The sequence below is a fragment of the Aphelocoma coerulescens genome, chromosome 4 (genome assembly GCF_041296385.1).
Source record: "Aphelocoma coerulescens isolate FSJ_1873_10779 chromosome 4, UR_Acoe_1.0, whole genome shotgun sequence".
NCBI classification, from domain to species: Eukaryota; Metazoa; Chordata; class Aves; order Passeriformes; family Corvidae; genus Aphelocoma; species Aphelocoma coerulescens.
Genome location: NC_091017.1, coordinates 27945614 through 27961339, shown reverse-complemented (window position 1 = coordinate 27961339; position 15726 = coordinate 27945614). Strand labels below are relative to the sequence as shown.

The 15726-nt window shown below is 37.3% G+C and overlaps 1 protein-coding gene across 1 annotated transcript in view; it reads left to right on the top strand.

Moving 5' to 3' along the window:
- Positions 1–8: 8 nt before the first annotated feature.
- Positions 9–15726, top strand: part of CENPE (centromere protein E) — a 39170-nt gene continuing 23452 nt past the window's right edge. The window contains exons 1-21 of the mRNA XM_069013269.1: positions 9–120; positions 293–384; positions 1241–1330; positions 1409–1527; positions 2590–2709; positions 3624–3705; positions 3894–3961; positions 4043–4114; positions 5617–5668; positions 6488–6575; positions 6759–6885; positions 7536–7655; positions 8693–8851; positions 9178–9322; positions 11124–11218; positions 11532–11588; positions 11670–11837; positions 13835–13909; positions 14159–14281; positions 14639–14773; positions 15357–15534. Coding sequence (XP_068869370.1) covers positions 65–120; positions 293–384; positions 1241–1330; positions 1409–1527; positions 2590–2709; positions 3624–3705; positions 3894–3961; positions 4043–4114; positions 5617–5668; positions 6488–6575; positions 6759–6885; positions 7536–7655; positions 8693–8851; positions 9178–9322; positions 11124–11218; positions 11532–11588; positions 11670–11837; positions 13835–13909; positions 14159–14281; positions 14639–14773; positions 15357–15534 — 2221 coding nt within the window. The 5' untranslated portion in view covers positions 9–64. The remainder of the gene's footprint in view (positions 121–292; positions 385–1240; positions 1331–1408; positions 1528–2589; positions 2710–3623; positions 3706–3893; positions 3962–4042; positions 4115–5616; positions 5669–6487; positions 6576–6758; positions 6886–7535; positions 7656–8692; positions 8852–9177; positions 9323–11123; positions 11219–11531; positions 11589–11669; positions 11838–13834; positions 13910–14158; positions 14282–14638; positions 14774–15356; positions 15535–15726) is intronic.

The window sequence follows — 15726 nt, the reverse complement described above, 5'->3', positions numbered from 1 at the left end:
GGGCGAGTGCTCCGCGCTCCCGGCCCCGCTCCCGGTCCCGCTCCCGTTCCTGTCCCAGGGAAGCATGGCGGACGAGGGTGCCGTCACGGTGTGCGTGCGTGTGCGGCCGCTTATCGCCAGGTGAGCCGCCGGGCTGGCGGGAGAGGGAGGCTCCCTCCGCACCCCTGGAGCAGGGAGGCGGACGGAGGGATGCGGAGCGAGTGGCCGGGGAAGAGGGGGTCGCGGTAAGGGGCCCGCGTTTTGGGAGCGGAGTCCTCGCTCAATAAAGGTAACAGAGTGTCTCTTCTTTTAGAGAAAATGCCTCAGGAGATAAAGTCTCCCTGCACTGGAGAAGTGAGAATAATACTGTTTCCGACGTGAATGGTACCAAAATATTTAGTTACGGTAAGAATGTGAAAGCAATTGCTTTATTTTGATACTTATGCGGACCTTCGCTACTGTCCTCTTGAACGTGTCGGCTGTGGTGAATGCCCTGAGCTTCTTGCAATGTCCCCCAACCTTCCCAGTTTCGTAATTCCGAAGGAGTGCCATTGGGGCATACAGGATTTCTGGCTGAGGCAGTGCTGGGATGTGCTTTTGAAGTCAGCTTCCTGATGGACGTTGTTTCTCTGTTCAGATTCATCCTGTAGTGGCTTCGGAATACGTGATCTTTGGAACACATTTTTTTGATATGAAATCCAGTTACAAATGGACTAAACAAGGGCTAGTCCAGAGCATTTAGGGGGAACCCAAACCCCAAAGTGACTAGCATGAATGTTAGATCCTCGTAACTAACTGGCTTCCTTTGAGTCTTTTCCTATTGATCAACTCTACTTGTTAATATGAATGTAGCTACTACAAAGATTTCTCCCAAAATACAGATTCAGTAAAAGCATGCACGAGGCTAGGAGTTTAACAACTAACCTGTCAGACTTACAGTCATTGTAGATAAATTAGCCATAATTTTTTGAGAATAAATGGGATGACTGTTTAACTATGTTCATTATTCTTAGGTTCTTTTTACTTGCTGTCATCACTGTGCATTGTGTCTTTCTTGATTTTGTGTTTAATGCTTATTTTAAAACAAAATTTTAAAGGTTGCATTAGTAGCATTACAATGATATTTATATTTGAACTACCCTACAAACAATGATGCCCATTTATTGGATTTGAAGTCAGCAATACTGAATGACAGCTTGGTTTTGACTTGCAATAGAGTGGATTCACATGCTTTTTTTTTTTTACTTTTTTTTTTTTTAAGATCGTGTTTTTCACTCAAGCGACAACACTCAGCAGTTGTATGATGGTGTAGCTGTTCCAATTATACAGTCAGCAGTGCAAGGCTATAATGGTAAGTTTTAAAACTGTGTTTAAATCCTTTTCAGAATGTATTTCAGAGATAGTTGGTGAAATTTAACCATCTTTCTAGGCACAATTTTTGCTTATGGACAGACTGCTTCAGGGAAGACTTACACAATGATGGGAAATGAAGATTCTGTGGGCATTATCCCTAAGGCAATTCAACATGTGTTCAAAATTATTTGTGAGGTGAGCACTTCTATTAAATTGAAATGACTGAAAGGACTAGTAGTATTTGTGATGGTTACATAAAGGTTAGTTTTAGTATCAAGGGGCTTATGAAGGAAATTCATTTATATTGCACTGTATGTTGCAGCTACTTTGCCAGCCTGGCAAAGATGAGGGTTTAAAATAAAAAGTTAATGGGACTCTATTAGTTGAAATCAAATCAGAACAAAACTGAGGAGGGCTCTTAACCTTCCAAATATGTTAAACATTGATTACAAATATAAATAGGTACTCACTTGTTAGTGTGGTAGATAAGGTAATGTGAAGCTTTGTGTTTATTTTGCTATTTTAAAAGTCTAAAAAATTAACAATTAAAGACTTCTTTTTTAGTGGGAAGAATATGACACTATATTTACTTATTTCAGGCTAACAAAAGAATTGCTAATTGCTCAATATTAATAAAAGTAAGGAGAAAGTGTATGTTAAAGCAGTGATTTCCAAAACATGATTTGCAGAGTGCCTGCTTCTGCCTTGAGGGTTTCGGGTAATTGTTACCAATGAAGTGAAATAATCACTGCTCCTTTAAGGAGGTGCAAAGTACCCATATAGGTTTTATAGCAGTAACTAAAGGCAAGAAAACTTTCCTTGAGTCCATTGTGCAGCCTTTCCTCACCCCAACCTTCTCTACCAAGGAGGCAGGGGAAGAAGCAGCAGCAAAGTAAATCCAAGCAAGCAAAGAGAGAAGACAAGGTATATAAGAGAGGGAAGAACCTAAAGAGGAGGAAATGGGTTATGGAAACAGCATTTAAGTAGGAGAACTATTGTCATGCTTCTGTAGGGCAGTTATCTTAATTTTATAACCTATTAGAAGTGGTATACCATTAATGCAGCTGGAAAGACGTGGGATAGAAGAAAAACCATTCTGTATCGGTAGATGCTAATGTACAGAGAGAGTGAGGGGAAAAAAATCTGTGGAACAGTATCCGAACCTTTATCTCCAGTTTAAGAATACTTGCATTAAAAGATGTCCATGAGTTAGTCTGGTTTTTGTTTGGTTGGTTTTTTTTTTCCTTTCAACACTAGATTCCGGATAGAGAATTCCTGCTAAGGGTTTCTTACATGGAAATCTACAATGAGACAATTACCGATTTGCTTTGCGATAGTAGGAAAAAGAAGCCTCTGGGAATTCGTGAGGATGTTAATGTAAGTGGGTGTTATGTAGTATAAGTATTGTATCAGCTTGGAGTAAAAGAAGTTGAAAAAAAAACCACCTTCAGAAGGATCTAGTGGAAAACTTTTCTGGGACAAACTGTGTAATTGTATCTTCAGCATTAACAGAAGGACACTGGGAGTAGAATAACACTGTGACTTCGGGCTTGCTATTGCTAGTCCATCTTTATAAAAGTAGACTTAATCTTCCAAGTTTTCCAGGATGGTATAGTTTATTTAACTTTGACAGTAAAGACTCAGAGTTGTTTAGCTAATGACACTTGTACAAACATGATGTTAAGCTCCATGTGTTACAAGTTTCTGGTATATACAGTTACTTTAACATCATCTTCGTATCATCTACCAAGTAGATACACTTTTCTTCTACTGTGATTAGAGCATAACCATGAGACTAGAACTATTCAGTAAGATGATCACTATAGAAGAAGAAATCTATATTAACACTATCCTCTGTTTCTCTTTATATTAAGTTTTGTAGCAAATAATAAAAATTGTTGGTTTGGTTTTTGGGATGTTTTTTCCCTTTGGTTGCCTTAAATGATCATGGGTTTGGAACATAGGAGAAAGGGAAATCTACCAGTTGTATAACTATCTCCTTATAAGATTTACTGAGAAATATACTCCTGGATTCCCTTAGAAAATGTCAAGAAGGATATTTCACTCAGCAGTCCTGTTTTTAGGAAACTTTCTAAATCTCTGTTGTTTGATTCTTGTACCCCTAGGCCACAGTTTTGATCAAGCTCTAAACCTTACCCATCCCTTGTGTTTGGAGTAAAAAGACATTCAGCTGTAGAATAAATACCATAATAATTGCCGATAATGTTAACTTTATGTATTGAAGTGGGTTTTGGAGATCAGTAAAATCTATTACTTTGTTCATTCTATAGAGGAATACATATGTAGAAGACCTGATTGAAGAAGTGGTGGTTGCCCCAGAACAAGTTATGGAATGGATCAGGAAAGGAGAAAGTATGTATTTAGACAATATCAGCTGATAGCTTAAAAAAATGTTGGTTAATCAGGTGTATTTAGAATCCTTTTGGGCTTATATTCATAAACCAGAGGTTTTCAGAAGGTTTTAAAATTGTGCTTTTTGTCTGTTTAAGTCCAGTTTATCAGATTATAAGCAGAAGTATTCTAATACTGTTTTTTGACAGGAAATCGCCATTATGGAGAAACAAAAATGAATGAACACAGCAGCCGTTCTCACACCATCTTCAGAATGGTAAAAACTGTTTCACTGCTGGGAGTGGTTTTATTGTTTTCAAAGTGACAAAAACTTTACTGCACTTTTTTGCATTTCTAGATCATTGAAAGTAGAGAACGAAGTGACCCTGCAAATACAAACTGTGATGGAGCAGTCATGGTTTCCCACTTGGTAAATGTCTATTTAATACCTTCTTGGAGTACAGCTTAGGTAGAGAATTTACTGTTACAGCTTGTTTGAGAGAGTAATGGTACTTCATAATGACTTACAAGAACTTTGTTTTTGATTCTGACAGATGTTTCTTAAGTATAGAGGGAGACTCCTGGGGCATTATCTAGAGCAGATCTTCCCACCAAAGGAAATTCTACATGAGAATTATTCATGCTGGGTTGGGGAGTGTTATGCCCTTCCAGGAGCATAAGAAACTATGTCAGAGTGCTCTTGCATTTTGCTAAATATATCTTCCCCTACAAGTGTTTCTGACCACTGACAAGCCCAGTGAAATAACTTGTAAAATGGGTAACCTTAAGACTTTTCTTATCCTCAAATTTAGTTGTTAAAAGAACATATGCAGTGTTCTACATCTGCAATGGCCAAAAGATTCATTTTTTTCAGAAGTAACCCCACTTAGCATCTCTTCAATGGATTACTGGTATATGGAATGCCATAATCTGGGGGGAATACCACTGGACGTCTCTAGGGAAATGTTATGGTTTCAGAAGCCTTCTCTACAGCCTTTTCTTGATTCTTAGAAAATGATCTAAAACAGCTGCAGGAATGGAACCAGTGTGAAACTATTTGAGCCTGCTGAAATCTGATGAGCACTCTTACTCAGAATTGGAAATAGCATCAGGTTAATCACATGCATTGTGGAAAAAGCTTTCTGTTCTGGCTTCATGTGAGAGAGCTCTGGTTCAAAACACTGCTCATGCAGTATCTCAACAAACTAATACCTACTTTTTGTGCTTACCACAGCTTAGGGTCTCCACTCTCCCTACACCACCCCCCTTTGCCCCATCTCAGTTCCAACTGACTTCAGAGTAACCACGAGTAACAGGGATGAGGGGAGAGGGATTTTGGCCCTCTTGGTCTGTTGCTGCTTGGTGGAGTTAGTACAGGATTTTACTCCTCTAAAGCAAAAACTAACTGAAGTGAGGGCTACTTGGTCAGGCAAATCATTATGGGATGCCATAATGTTCTAGCTGTCTTTGAACCAGATTCAGAGTGAGGCTTTTCCTCTGGTAGTTAATTTCTTTTCCTTATCTCCACAATGACAGGCAAGGAGAGACATACAGCCAACTCAGGCCAGGACACTAGATAATCTCACCTAGGCTCTTTCCCATGAAAGATTCCTACAGCTGGAATTAGTAGTTAACACTTCTGTATTGAGAAGCTGTGTTTATGTGACCAAGGGTAGAGGTTGTTGCACTGAGAGTTTGAAACACTATTTGGGGTGGTATAACAGAGTTCCTACAAACTTACTCCGTGTCCTTATGTACCTTGGAAGTACTGGTTGTGTGTAGTAGCTGTGCATTACTTCCAGTAATGACAGACCCTTGCTTTTTTTTTTTTTTAAGTTTAGTTTATGAAATTCTTAGCAGATATTTAGAATTAGGAGGATTTAAAGTAAACTGCCTCAGAACTAATCTGTGAAATATTTAATGAATTTACAGAACCTGGTAGATCTGGCAGGCAGTGAAAGAGCTAGTCAAACAGGATCTGAAGGTGAGTGTTAAATGAGGCTTCTCTGACAACCACTTCTGTTAATTGACCCTTATGAGAAACTATGATAAAAAGGAAATTGTTTGATCTGTGTGCTATTGTGTTATTTATTGTTTATAAATAAGGCCCTTTCTGCTTGGTAGGGCATGATCTACTCAGGAAAATACTGTAAATGCTGTGAAGTGCAAACAATTAAGTAGTAATATGCCTTTTCTAGAATTGCAGGCCCAGCAACAGTCCTGCACTGAGCTAACAGAATGGAGATGACTCAGTGAGCATGTACCTGTAATAGCAAAATCACTGGAAGCTTTTTAGGGGCTTGTGTGTAAAGGTGAAGAGTGGTGAAGAGTGAATAGATGGCTCACTCTTTAGTTAAGAAGAAGCTTGTCTGTTAAGTGACAGCATGAAGCTGCACAAAAGTGTCTTGATCGGACAAAAGTGATCTGAGAAGGACACAAGTAATATTCTCTTACAAAGAATGCCTAACCTGAAACTTGTATCTAAGGCTGGCTTGTTGTATGTGTAAATGTGGGCATTTGCAAAATTTAAACAGGCAGCAAAATTGTAGTTCTTATGGGCCCAGCTGCTTACTATGTAAAGGTTCTAAATGTTTATTTTTGATTACTATTTTATTTTAATGCATTTTGGCTATCATAAAGGCTTGGGTACTGCCTGCTGATGGGTCACAGCGCATTGTGGCACTTGAGATTTAACTCTTGGACAATCCTTTTGAGCATAACATAGCACAAAAGCTTGACAGGTTGAAAATGCATCTAAATATTGTTTCAAATTTAAAATAATAATAGTATGTGTGGTACCTAGGTGTTCGACTGAAAGAAGGATGCAATATAAATCGGAGCTTGTTCATTCTGGGTCAAGTTATCAAAAAGCTTTGTGATGACCCTTCTGGGTAAGCAACTGTTTGTATGCCTGTTATAAGATAAGGCACTGCTAAACTAAGAAATTAAAGTCTCTTATTTATAACCTTATATAGGTACATGTTTCAAATAACCTACTACCTCTAGAAAATATACTTACTGTATTTTTTCTATGCAAAAAATCTGAATTTTTTTTGTTGCCTCTTTTTTATTAGCTTCATAAATTACAGAGACAGCAAGCTGACTCGAATTCTGCAGAACTCCCTTGGAGGAAATGCTAAAACGGTTATTATTTGTACAATTACTCCTGTTTCTTTTGATGAGACACTCAGTACTCTTCAGGTAAAGCTTCTCACCTGTTCTCCAGTAATAATCATTGTAGACAGGTTTGAGGGGTGGAAAATGTAATCTGCTTAATCTTTAATGACTTGGATCTTCTGAAGGGCTTCTGTAAACTCAGACCTTGAAATTTTTTTTTGTACACAGCATCTTTTCCCAGTCATCTTGTGCTAGGTTGTCTACCTAGAGCTTTTTGAAAGCTGGAACAAAGCTCCTTCTCTCATTTTGCAGGCAGGAGATAACTGCTCTTATCTCATTTGCCTTTTCCAAACGTAGTTAGAGAAGTCTTTGCTAGCACAAGATGTCAGGTACTACAGGAATTGAACTGTTAATGAACAGTATATATTCTTTAGGTAGGATTGTCTTCCTTTTTGATGATCTTTCAAGCTTTTTATTAAATAAAAAATAACATGGGATACTCTTACTTAAATGTTATGTTTCATGTTTTAGGTATTAATATCAAGCAAGGAAAACTTACCTTTTCAAAGCTTAGAATACATTAAAAAAAAGCTAATTCAGATATTTGTGTCCTATTATATGCTGCTCTTTATCTAATAAACTCTCCCTTTAATTCTGTTGGGAAATATGGGACAGAGTAAGTCTTTTTATAGATTTGTTCTTGAACTATTGCCCATGAAAGAATGTTCTTCCAGTTTGCCAATACAGCCAAGGGAATGAAGAATACACCAAAAGTCAATGAAGTACTTGATGATGATGCCCTCCTGAAGAGATACCGCAAAGAAATTCTGGATTTGAAAAAGCAGCTGGAGGAAGTATGTAATAAATTAAAATAAATCTATCCTTAGTACTGATAGCTATTTGGAGACCCCACCTGTTTTAAACCAAAAGCAGTTAAATTTGGAGGGGTAGGTGGACTCTTTAAAGCAATATCTGCAATTTTTTTTGAGAGAATAGAAATGGAAAGGGTGATGTGTAGTCTGGAACAACTAATGATAATCAACATCTCTGTGTAAAAGCTAAGACTGAATGATATCAGCTAACAGAATTGTCAGTTGGTTACACCTAATCAGTAGGTTAACATCATTAAGAAACAGAAATTTGTGATGCCTTACAGCACACTTTAACTGATCAAAAGAAACAATTAATATAATTAAATAATGTAAGAAGTGATTGAATGTCTGTTAAAGACCCTAACTTCATATTATCTCCTCCCTTACTGATGTCTAACTTCAGTTTGAGTTGCAGGAAGTTGCAACTGCATGAATATCCCTGGCAAAACTTAGGTCATGTATAGGTGGAAATTGCATTTAGAAAATGAACAATAGCAACTTCTCACCAAACAATGTAGTCTCTCATGTTTTCCTTTCTCTAAAAACCTGTGGGGCTGTGGAACAATCTTGCAAGTCTTGTTACACCACAGATGATAAAACATAAAGCTTAATTAAATAACAATGCTGAACATACTGTTCTAGTGCATTAAATGAAACTATGCACACTTTATTGCAAATTATAAATATCCTTAGAGAACTTTTAGAAAACTAAATTATTTCTTTTTTTTAATGATAATGAATTTCCAGCATTCTGCAGGTAGTGAGTTATATTTGAAAGAATGTTTTTTTTCATACCTAGAAAAATTTGAGGCTGTATTGTTTCTAGGAGTTTAAATACTAAGTCTGCAGTAAAATTGTAGACTAAATCATCAGTTTCATTATTAATGCTTAAAGATTCCTCTTCCAGATTTAAAAGAGTATATGTATAGTTGTTTTTAAATATCAGTAATTGTGTATCTTCTGTAGGAGTCGTTTCTGCTCTTAAAATGTCAATTTGATTAATATTCTCTTTATGGAAGGTGTCTTCAAAAACTCAGATCCATGCAATGGAAAAGGACCAATTGGCCCAACTGTTGGAAGAAAAAAATTCCCTTCAAAAAGTACAGGAAGACAGAATACGAAACTTAACTGAGATGCTGGTGACTTCTGCTTCCTTTGCCTCAAAACAGAATGTTAAAGTAAGCACCTGTTCTAGATTTTACTTGATAACTCTGAAATAATTGTCAAAAAGTAATATTAAATACATACGTTTATATTGATAATGAATCTTTCATATTTTTTAGAGGGCTAACTTTTAAATTAACTTCAGAGTATCAATTCAATGTTGCCTTGTGATGAACAGACTGCAGGGACTTTTTTGCTTTCCAAATAATTTTGGGGAAACTGCAAAATACTGTTCAGTTAACTGCTGATACAGGTGCTGATACAGAACTAGTCTGAGGCAACATTTACTCTTCCTGGTGGTTTGGTTTTATCACTTTTTCTGTAAATATTTTTTTTAAAGGCCAAGAGAAGAAGAAGAGTTACTTGGGCTCCTGGTAAAATAAGCCAGGGAAATGTGAGCTTTATTGAAGACTTTGAAAATACAATGCTGACTGAAACAAAAAAAATGAAGTTGTCTCTGCCAGCAGTACCAGATGCGGAGGATTGTAAGTAACTTCAGGGAAAAAATAAGGAGAGTCTGCAAATCACCTTTGAAATCACAAGTAATCCCTTTTTAATAAATTGAAGTTAAAAAGTAAATTAATTTGCTAACAATACAGAAACTAAATCTAGTTGGCACTATAATCACATGATATTTCATGAACTCAGTTTTAAAAGCTGCCTGTAAGGAAGTCTCATTTGTCTGCCAGCAAAGAATGCTGCCTGGAAGGGAAGTGAGTTTAGCATGGTAATACCAGTAGTTCTTGTGCTGGAAATAAGGTTCACTTTTCAAATAAAGAGGGAGAATAAGTCTTACTCTTCAGGTGACATGTGTAGCATGGCCATCAGGTCAAGGGAGGTTATACTGCCCCTTTCTCTGCTCTGTTCTCCTGAGACCCCAACTGGAGTGCTGTGTCCAGCTCTGGGGTCCCCAGCACAGGAAGGACATGGGCCTGTTGGAGCAAGTCCAGAGGAGGACCACAGAGACATCACTGGGCTGGGACACCTCTCCTATGGAAAAAGCTGAGAAAATGGGGATTGTTCAGCCTGAAGAACAAAAGGTTCTAGGGTGACTTAATTGCAGCCTTCCAGGACCTGAAAGGGGCATACAGGAAAGCTGGAGGGGACATGTAGAGATAGTGGGGGGAATGGTTTTAAACTGAGATAGTAGGTTTAGATTAGATATTGGGAAGAAATTCTTCACTGTGAGGGTGGTGAGGCACAGGTTGCCCAGAGCAGCTGTGGATGCCCCATCCCAGGAAGTGTTCAAGGCCAGGTTGGATGAGGCTTTGATGAACCTGGTCTGGTGAAAGGTGTCCCTGCCCATGGTAGGGGGGCTGGAACTAGATCATCTTTGAGGTCCTTTCCAACCCAGACCATTCCATGATTCTGTGAAATTCCTGATAAATAACTTGCAAGCATTGCATTACATTTCCCAAAGGGAATAAGTTGATTCTTTGATAGCACAAATTAAAAAACAAATTAACAAAACTCCAACTGTTCTTGTACATGTTTCTCAAGGAAATTGCTTCTACCACCCCACCTTCCCTGAATATTGAGCTTTTAATTTCTTAAAACCAAAGGTTAGAGTTGTGAGGTAAATGGCAGGGTCTACACAAACACTTCTGCTGTGCAGCCTACCGCAACCCCCCAGTTTTTGTGGAAAGTGTTCTTTAACTCAGACTATCCATTCAACCCATGTTATCCCCACAAAAAGGAGGAGGAAAAAATGGAGAGGGGTCTGTGTGTAAAATTCCAAAATTCTCAACAAGAAAAGGAAGTCATTACTCAAATATCAGATTAAGACAGAGAAATTCAAGGACTCTTATAAGAGGAGCAAACTGAAAATTGGAAAAAAAATTTCCAAGAAGATTGAACCGAAGACAAGAGGACAATTCAGCAGTATTGCTGCTGAATTACATCTTCTTACATCCTTATTACCTACCCTTCAGTCAAACTTTTTTGCTTGTATGTGAATTGCCTGGGGCTTTTTTTCTTTGTCTTGCAGATTACCATTGAGTGGTTCTTTCCTTGACACTCAAACTTTTCCTGGTCTGTAGTTAAGTATATATTCTAGGTTTGGCTTAGACTTCATTAACTTGTGATAAGATGGTTGGCATTAAGTATAGGGACTGGACTTCAGTGGTGTTCCCTTTCATAACAAAATCATGAGAGTCAGAAGTCCTACTCAGTGTGCTGTGTTTTTGCCACTGAATGATTGTTTCCAATGTGGTAGAACTATTTTATGAGAAAATTGTTGATGCTCAGTTTAAAACCTACTGGTTTTAAATACATCTTTCTTTTCAGCTACCTTAGAGAATTCAGAATATGACAGCCCTTCCCTGATGGTTCCTGATCAAATTTCAGAAGCAGAATGGATTGCTGGTCCTAACATGAATTGGGTAACATCATAATCTGTTTTGACTTTCTAATACTATGCACATGCATAACATGCTTCTCAGTAAGATGAGCCTTACTCTTCTATAGGACACCAGTATTCTGTGTCTGCAGAATTACTGAAACTGGTTAGAAAGTCTCTTGGACATGTCTGTGGAGCTGTGGTACGGTTCTATGCTTCTATGGGTTTGTGGCAAATGATCCAGTAAACTTTGGTCTTTAAACAGGACTAGCTGTGAAAAGACAAGCAACAAGGAATATAATACTCAACTTGCTTGATCTTGTAGATCTGCTAACTGAGAGTGCTTCTTTTTCTAGACTCAGAAAGACTTTGAAGAATCTGTGCAACTCTGTGAAGCATTAGCACTAGAAAAGGTAGGTCTGTTCTGAATTTTCTAGAAATAAGGCTGACATTGCAGCAACAGCTTCTAAAAGTTTCTTGTGCTGCTTCTTCAGGATATTGCTGTAAATGAGGTCAACGTCCTGCAAGCTAACTTCAATAACCTTGTGCTGGAAAATGAGCAGTTGAAATCAGAAATAAATGAAATTAAAGAGAAACTGAAGGAAAAAACAGAAATAGATGAATTCGAAGCACTGGAAAAGCAAACACAAAAAGATCATGAGGTAAGGCATTGAAAGAGAGATATGAACTGTCTATGCTCAAATACTTTCTAGAGTTGATTCAGTTTATTCAACATTCAGCCTTGGATGTTGATTCACAAACAGATGGTGTTAATAAGCTACATTCAGCAACAGAATAAATAAACCCAGGATTTAAACTGGATTTACTTGGAGTGTAGAATTCAGACAAGTTTTTGGAGAGTTCCATACTGAAACCTGGTTGAACATGTATTTGTGTGTATATATGTACCTATATGTTATTTTTATAAATGTGTGATCTGAATTTCAGTCTAGACTTCTGTGAGGCAGTTGTTTTGCTGCTTAAATACATTTTAGAACTGGTCTGAAGTTAAAATATGGTTGCTAAACCATATTTCCTATATTTCTTGTGTGAAATATCTTGTCTTACAACCCAAGATAGTCCATGGATTACCAAAAGTCAGAGCTATGTGAGCATTAACTTTTAACATATTTTTTACCTTAGTCATAAAATTATTTTAAAATAATAGGAAAAACAGTAATGTCTGGAAAATCAAAACATGGTATTTTGTGCCAGGAAGTCACAAAAAAATGTGACGTTATCTACTGGATAACTTAGAATATAGGAAATGTTGACTTCTAGTTCTTTTTACCTCTTTGTGTGGTTACTGGAGATATTCCTTGTTAGTCCAAATGCTTATGCTCCAGTTCTGTAGTCTAAAGTACTTACTACTTGTATTAGGTTCTACCTGCCTAAAGGCTAGACTGTGAAATAAATTATGGTTAAAAAAAAACCCAAAAAAACAAAAGCAGCAACTTGAGGTATTGAAACATGGATGTATTATTCCATTTCTTTCCTGATACCTTTGCTGGACATTACTCGTGCACATTAGTCTGTGTAATATCCTCTGATCATGACACTGATGTTGAAGTTTGTTACATCCTTTTGCATTGTTATTTCAGGTTACAGTTTAACAATATCACTGCTTGCTTGCATTGTGTTCCCTACAATGATTTATGGATCTTAAAGAAAATTGATCCATAAAATATTATCATTTAGCTTGTGTTTAAGATTCTTTTTAGAAGACAATTTGTATGCTAGACCGAATGTGCTAACTTCCATGTTTAACAAATCCTAAGTCACAGTTTTCCCCTGTGAAGTTTTTGGGTATCTAATAACAGATGCAATGTCTGAAGTAGTTTCCATTGCAAGCATTGCTTTTTGAATTATTTGTTTTCAGATATCTGAAGACAGTCCATAAAATGTAAGCATTTATTGATACCCATGTAGCAGATTAATTACAGCAACACTGAAAGGTCACATACTTCACCAAATATATTAGATGAAATATATCAGTTTATACAGGCAAACTACATTGGAATACTCACAGGAGAGTGCTTGTTCTAAAGCCTTTCACTGATCTTAAACTTGCAGATTGGATTTTCTTACCTTTGCTTGTGACTATACATAAGTACTTGTCGATGAGTGCTTATTGTAAAACTTTTCTAACAAAGACCAAAAGAAAGAAATTGAAAAAGCTCCTATCTGGTCTTCTACTTGTGACTTCTTTAAGAGAATGCCACTGAATGTGTTCATGGCTTGTTTTACTTCTCATTCCTGTTAGTGAATAGATTAAATCATAAATATCTGCACTGTCATAAAAAGCTGCTTAACATGACTAGAATTTGAAGTATCTTATCTGTACAATTTCTGCATTAATTGCTTTGATGACATTACTCTTGCTTGTCAAACTATTGCAGATTAAATTGTACTTGAATCCTTTCTAATTACTGGGAAGCTAAAACAGAGCTTTGCATCTCATCTCTCCATTTTGAAAGAATACGTAGCATTGTGCTTTGTAGCTGTTTGAGTACATGTGTGAGTATGTACACAGTTTGCCCACTAATAAAAAAGAAAACAGAAGATAGACCTGGCTTGTTTTTATGGTGTTGGCAACTAAAACTACTGGTGTGGGTGCTTTCTAACATCCTCTGCAATTTTGCTTTAATTTGCTCCACAGATTCAACTAATGCATGAAATTACCAACTTAAAGAATCTTGTTTCAAATGCTGAAGTGTACAATGAGGAACTTAAGGTGAGCCTCTCCATGAATTTGCAGGTAGTAAGACTTGTATGAAATGTGCCTGGTCTGTTTAGCTTGAAATACTGCATCTGCTGAGGACAAGCTGGACATCATTGGGCTCTGGTTAATCTGACCAGCTATAAGGAGGATATCTCTAAAAATCATGAATGCTTTCCATGTAGGTTTTGATAAGTTCTAGCCTGAAAAACCAAACTGAGCACTAGAATCTTCTTTCCCCCTTTTTTTCTCCCCATCTTTTAGGCAGAAATAAATTCTAAACTGGAACAGCTGAAAGAGAAAGAGAACAAAATAAAAATACTACAGAATCGTGTAGAAGAATTACAAAAAGCAAGAGTGGAACAAAAGGAGACATCTTTCTCAGTGGTAAACTTGAGTTTTCTAGTGGATTGAGAGATCACTTTGGTTTTCCTGAGTTGAATTAAGTTTAGGTATAACCTGAGTATGATAAGCATCTGCTTCCCCAGAGATGTTAGGATATTTTGTTTTACAAAGCTTAAAATGCTAATTACTACATATCATACAGCAGTACTGTGGGGAAGTCAAGCTATGGGAAACGCTGCTCTTTATCCCATCTCTCAAACAACCTGCTACTCTTCCTCTTAATGTAAACTTACTGAGTTTTCTAAGCCTGCATTTACATTTTAACCACAGTAAAATGAACATGTTTGCTTTATGATAGCTATATAGGTTTTTTACTTCTTTGAGTATTGTCTTTTTCAGGGAGATTCTGATAAACTAATTGAGGAAATTCAGCAGCTGAACAAATCCCTCTTAGACAGTGAAGCTGTAGCCTTGGATGCCAAAAAGGAATCTGCTTTTCTCAGAAGTGAAAATTTGGAGTTGAAGGAGAAGATGGCAAGTACTTGTTGAACTGCATTTATAGCTGTAGCGAATGCTTCCAAACTAGTAAAGAAGGCCACCAGTGTGGTGGAGCACTAGTTAGTAGCTTTCTCCAAATACTTGAAGTAATAGTTTTATTATGCAATTTGTGGAAAATGGGTCTTCAGGAAAGAGATAAAAAGGAAGTAAAGGCTTTTTCCACAGGAGTGAGTGGTTAGTTTTAGATTTGCCAGGAGAGAGAGAGAGCAAAGAAACAGTCTTTAAGGCATTATTAGGACATAAGACTTCAGACCTAATTTTACCAGAGAACAAAGCAGAGTAAGAGAGGTGAACTCAGAAGTGGTATGGAGCTTACTTTGAGCTTTGAAAGAGTAAAGACAAAATACAGCAACAGTTATGGCCCTGACCTCTAAGGTATGTTCTGTTACAGGATTCTGACAGGAATGCAGTTGTTAAATTCTGCCTTATTCTGCCATATTTATCAAGGTCAAAGCTGGTCAGAGTGACAACAGAAAATGTACCAGATGCATTATTTAAATGTCAAGCACAAAGACTTTTATTTTGTGTGTGACTTGCATGTTGTATTGTTTTCCTGAAGAATGAACTCTTAAATAACTACAACCAAATGCAAAAGGATGTTCAATTATACCAAAGCCAAATAGAAGCAGGAAAAAGCAGTTACAGAAAAATGCAAGCTGACTTGCAGAGAGAGCTGCAGTCTTTATTTCAAGAAAACACAAGACTGACTTCGCTGATGGAGGGTAAAGTTCCAAAAGGTACTGTTCCATGTGGTGCCTTTTCCCTGCTGCCCCTCTCCTCCCTTTTCCCTGTAATGGTGGGAGGATAGGCAAGGCTTTGCCTCTTGTCTTCCTCAATACTTGGAGACTCTGTCAGTATAAATAGGGTATCTGGTATTGTGGGCATGGAGTAACTACTTGAGCACTTCCTTGAACTTTTTGGAAAACTTC